The sequence below is a fragment of the Pelodiscus sinensis genome, chromosome 19, assembly GCF_049634645.1.
Source record: "Pelodiscus sinensis isolate JC-2024 chromosome 19, ASM4963464v1, whole genome shotgun sequence".
NCBI lineage: Eukaryota > Metazoa > Chordata > Testudines > Trionychidae > Pelodiscus > Pelodiscus sinensis.
Genome location: NC_134729.1, coordinates 3751907 through 3756624, shown reverse-complemented (window position 1 = coordinate 3756624; position 4718 = coordinate 3751907). Strand labels below are relative to the sequence as shown.

General features: G+C 61.5%; 1 protein-coding gene across 2 annotated transcripts; it reads left to right on the top strand.

The window, feature by feature from the left end:
- Positions 1 to 263: 263 nt before the first annotated feature.
- Positions 264 to 3128, top strand: SPRYD4 (SPRY domain containing 4). 2 transcript variants are annotated; one of them, XM_075901864.1, is made up of 2 exons: positions 264 to 414; positions 1608 to 3128. In XM_075901864.1, the coding sequence occupies exons 1-2, from the start codon at positions 324 to 326 to the stop codon at positions 2153 to 2155; spliced, it is 639 nt and encodes a 212-aa protein (XP_075757979.1). In that variant the 5' UTR covers positions 264 to 323; the 3' UTR covers positions 2156 to 3128. The 2 variants fall into 2 exon arrangements, with proteins under 2 accessions (XP_075757979.1, XP_006131260.4); XM_006131198.4 differs by lacking the exon at positions 264 to 414 and adding an exon at positions 721 to 889.
- The last annotated feature ends 1590 nt before the right edge of the window (positions 3129 to 4718 follow it).

Below are 4718 nucleotides of genomic sequence, written 5' to 3'. Positions count from 1 at the left end.
CCCATCACTCCCCCCCCCATGGACCCAGCTGTCCAGCCTCCCCCATCACTCCCCCCCCATGGACCCAGGTGTCCAGCCTCCCCCTCCCACCCAGGCCTTGCCCGAGCCCCAAGCTGGAGTCTGGCTCAGGGCCCTGCCCCGCCCCTTTTGTCGCATGGGGTCAAAGGTCAGGCCTAGGCGCCGCTTCCTCGGCCGCTGCGCAAAGCCGGCCCCTCGTCCAAGATGGCGGCGCCCAGCTCTGCTACTTCCGCCCGGGTCACGTGAGGAGCGAGCGCCCCTTCCCCCGCCGAGGGGATGGTTCCCACGTGACCGGCGACTCCAAGATGGCGGCGCCCATGCTGAGCGCGCTGCGGCGGCCCGGATGGGGCCTGCGCGGGGCCGGGCGGGGCTGCGCGAGCGGCGCCCCCCGCAGAGGTAGGCAGCGGCCGGGGCCCCGCCCCCATGGGCCGCCTGGCGCTGCCCCCCCCAGCTGGCCGGGGCTGGGCCTGGCCCTGGCCGGGGGTGTCGGCCTGACGCTGCCCCCCCCCGGGTCTGGGCTGGGCCTGCTCCTCTGGGGGGCAGGGCCTGGGGCATGACGTCACTTCCTGAAGCTGCCCTGTCCTTGCCCCCCCCCGGCCTGGGGCCCGGTCCTCGCTCTCTGGCCCTTTCGGCGTCCTGCCAGTTCCTCGATCGGTCCCGTCGGGCAGTGTCCCCCCCCCCCCCCCGGCCTGCTTTGGAAATGTTTGTGCGAGCGCAATGTCTAGCTCTGCTGCCCCCCCCCCCCCCCCCGGCCTGACCTTTCCTCCACTTCTCCGGCGTCCCGCTTCCTGGCTGCTCGCTTGGCTCCCTCTGTGGAAAACATTCGTGCAGGGGCGGCTGCTCTTAAAGGGACGTGGCGCTCAGCCCCACGGTTAAGCTTTGTTTCTGGGATGCTGTGTGATTTCCATTGCACAGGCTGCTGGCAGGGCGCAGGGCTCCCCTCACCAGAAGCTGGGTTCTTTTGATTTGTCTCCTGCTTTAGGATTTACAATTCACGGTGTCGTCCCCCCCCCCCCCCCCCAAAGTCTGCACATTTACTCTCTGGGTTTTTGCTAGGACACCACTGCCCTTCTGGAAATCAGCTTGCTCCAGTAGTGAAGGCATATAGCTACTTTTTGGGGGGGGGGGGGGAGGGGGTTCTTGACTCATGATGACTTTGCAAGTGTTGGCAATGCTGCAATCCTTAATGCACTTATCCTTGACTAGCCCCTGTGGGGGAGGGGGGAGACACGACTGCTATTAACCTCATTCTACTGATATGCGGCAGTAGGGAGAGTTTTAACCGGGACCTGCCTGTAAGGCTGGACTCTCAGAGCAGGGTCTGCCTCTTAACTACATCTGAGAAGTGCATGGCACAAAAGGGTCCTAAATTCAGGTATGACTCTGTGAATGTTGGGTGTTAGCAAAACAGCAAAGGACCCTGAGATATAATTTGTATCTTGTGTGCCCCTTTAAACCAACAATCTACCTGCCCTACCAACCCACTAATATGAATAATCTTGGTTCTAGTCACCCTGAAGTGGAAGAATTTGCTGTTGTAGAGGGTTATCTCTTAAAGTGCCTCCTTGTTGTTTTTCCTTTCCCCCCAGACATCAGTTTCAAACTAGACGAGCAAACGGCTCACAGCAGCCTGGATCTCTTCAAAAAAGACACGGGCGTCATTTACTGCATGCTGGGAATCGACCCCACCAAAGTCCCCCAGAACCCCGAGCGATTCCGGGAGTGGGCGGTGGTGCTGGGGGACACTGCCGTGTCTGGCGGCCAGCACTACTGGGAAGTGACGGTCAAGCGCTCGCAGCAGTTCCGCATTGGCGTGGCTGATGTGGATGTCTCCAGGGACGGGTGCATTGGGCATGACGATCGCTCTTGGGTGTTTGTGTACACCCACCGCAGGTGGCACACCATGCTGGCCAACGAAACCACCCCCATCAGCAACATCCGCAACCCCGAGCGCGTGGGGTTGCTGCTGGACTACGAGGGCAGGAAACTCAGTTTGGTGGATGCGGGCAAGCCGGCGATAATCCATACCCTGGCCACAGAGTTCCAGGGGCCTGTGGTGCCTGCCTTTGCTCTCTGGGATGGGGAGCTGCTAACTCATTCTGGGCTGGAAGTGCCTAAAGACCTCTGGAACAGTTAACAGTCAGTGGCCTGGATGTCTGGACACGTCCTCCCATTGGGGGGACACCCTTCAACAATGTTTCAGTGTGAGGCAAAGAAAGGGATTTGGTCGGTCTCAGCCTGTCCAGCCTGGGGGGGACGCTCCAGGCAGCACTGCTTTCTGGGAAGCAACAGTCCCCTCTCAGCCCCAGCTAGGAACCCACTTCAGGTCTTCTGCTTGGCCAAAGCAGGGTCCTCAGGCCAAGATTCTGCTTGGTTCGTATGTGGCTCAATCCTGTTCTCCCTGGGGATCAGCAGCCCTGGGCTTGTTTTCCCTTCTCCATCTCAGCTAGTGCTCTGGAGTGTAGTGGCCTTCTTCCGCGCCCGTGCCAGACACCCTGTTGGTCCCTGCCCTTGTCCTCACCTAGCCCCCCCCAGCTGGCAGATTTGCACTTGACATGAGGCATTGCTGGAGGGAGAGAAGCATCACTGTCGTCTCCTCCTGGCTCAGGGACAGCAGGACAGTTGAGCGTAGTAGCTGTCCTGCACCTGGGTGGCTGCACCCGAACCCAGCTGGAACTCTACACGCACTTCCCCTCCTGTGTGAACAAACGAGGCCGTCACCCTTTCCGCAAGTGTTTTATAATATGCAGCATGAGCACCAGCTCCCTCCTCACCCACAGAGTCCCCCCAAGCTCTGGTCCCTTGCTCTGCTATCTACCGCTACCCAGCAGGGCAGTCCCCTGGGATCGGCAAGCAAACGAATCCTGGCACCCTGCTTAGTGCGGCCACACAGCTGCTCCTAGTGCAGGGGAGGATCCAGGCAGGAGCAACATGTTTGGGCAGGGATGTTGGGCCTGTAGCTCTCCTCCCAGCCTGCTTGGTCGGCTTCGCTGGGGAGGGGGAAGACACACCAACTCAGCCCTCACGGCAGACCTTTGCTGGCTACGAGTGTTGGTGGCCGGGGGGGGTCCTCACGCTCCCTTCCCCTCTAATAAACCAGTGAATCTTCAGCACGGCCTGTTCCCACTCTCTGTGCCGATGCGGCATGCTGTGAGGGGGCTAATAGGGAAAACGGGCGCTCCCTAATTGGCACCCAAACCTGGCTGGGTTGTTCTGGCTGGGAAACCTGCAGCGTGGCTGGGCTGCAGAGCAACAGCAGCACCAGAGGCGTGTGAGGTGAAGGGGGGGGGGCACTCTGGACATGGGGGGCAGGAATCTGTTTAGAACCTGTCCTGCCAGTCTACTCCTTGCCAGGGAGACTGTGCAGTGAAGGGAAGCCCTAGATTCCTTGCCCGGGGGGCCCGGTGTGCTTGTCTCAGCTGAGCTGGATAGCACTGGCCAGAGAGCATCCCCCAAATAGCTTCTGAACGAAAGCCCATCTCGGTATGAAACATCAGCCTGGGTCCCTGCAGCGGGAGGCTGAGTGCCCGGAGCAGAGCTCCCTGCCGAAGGGCTCAGATGTTTCCACGCAGAGGGTCTCGTGAGACCCCTTGGGAGTCTGCCTTGCTCCCTCAGCTCTGTGCTTGCCAGCATCTCTTGGACGGATCCTGTGCCCACGTGCAGGTGGCGTGAGGCCGCCCCCCCTCCCCCCGCAACAGCTTTACTGTTTCCAGAGGTTTGAACTGGGCAGCATCCTCCAGGGAGGATCCGTCCCCAGTCCCTCCATTCCTGGGATCTGTGGGGGTTGGGTGGGAGAGATACCACCAGGCAGGGGGTGAAACAAAACACACTTGGGTTCCCCTGGAGGCTGGTCCCCCATGGCAGGCAAGAGGGGACCAGTGGCAAAGTAGCCCAGGAGCTCAGGCTGGAATGCTCTAGGATACATGCTCACGCCTTGGTGGGGGGGGAGGTGCCCCTTGCCAACTCCCCCCCCCCCCCCCCCCAGCAAAGAGCTGAGGTGTTTGAAGAGCAAGCAGGGGAGTGAGGGTTTTTGACTTCCTGGTGTTACCAGCTCCTGGCGCGTGACGTGGCCCTTGCCACCCCCCCAGGCTGCCTTGTGACCGGTCCTTCACAAAGAGCTGCCCCCCACCATCTGCCGCCCAGCCCCTCGCAATGGCCAGGTGCCCTAGGAGAGATGCAGAGGCCAGAGTGAGAGCTGCGGATTTCTGGGTATCGGAGACTCCCTAACCCTGGGCTGGATATGGAGTCCCTCTGCCCCACCTACCCGACCCCATGCTCTTTGGGGAGGCAGTGAGTGAGGCTTGGGCCCTTGGCGCCTCGTGCACTGAAGTCACCCCAGTGGGAGTCCTAAGAGCTGGGCGGTGCCATTGGCAGATGATGACTGAGCCTCAGCCCTGCTGCTGTGTGGTCACAGCAGCGCAGACCTGGAGGGAAGGGGGGGTGGGTTGCCTGGCCTTGCACAACGCTGCTCCCTGCCGGCAGCTCGCATCCCTGCCTCTCAAAGGCCTCTTGGTGAGCAACAGGTTTGTGACCAGCTTGTTCTGAAAGAGGCACCTCTGAAAGCCAGGCGTGGGAGGCCAGGGCCACTGCTGGCGCCCCTCAGTCCAGTCCACAGCCCCCTGCCAGCCCAGCCCTGCTGGTGCCTCACTCCTGACCCACAGCCCCTTGCAGCCCAGCACAGCTCACCTCAGCTCTGTTGG

Excerpts from the sequence above, each read along its gene's own strand:
- SPRYD4 (XM_006131198.4), top strand. The coding sequence starts at position 736 with ATGTCTAGCTCTGCTGCCCCCCCCCCCCCCCCCGGCCTGACCTTTCCT. Across the intron at positions 890-1,607 it reads ACGTGGCGCTCAGCCCCACG|ACATCAGTTTCAAACTAGAC; the intron begins GTTAAGCTTTGT and ends CTTTCCCCCCAG.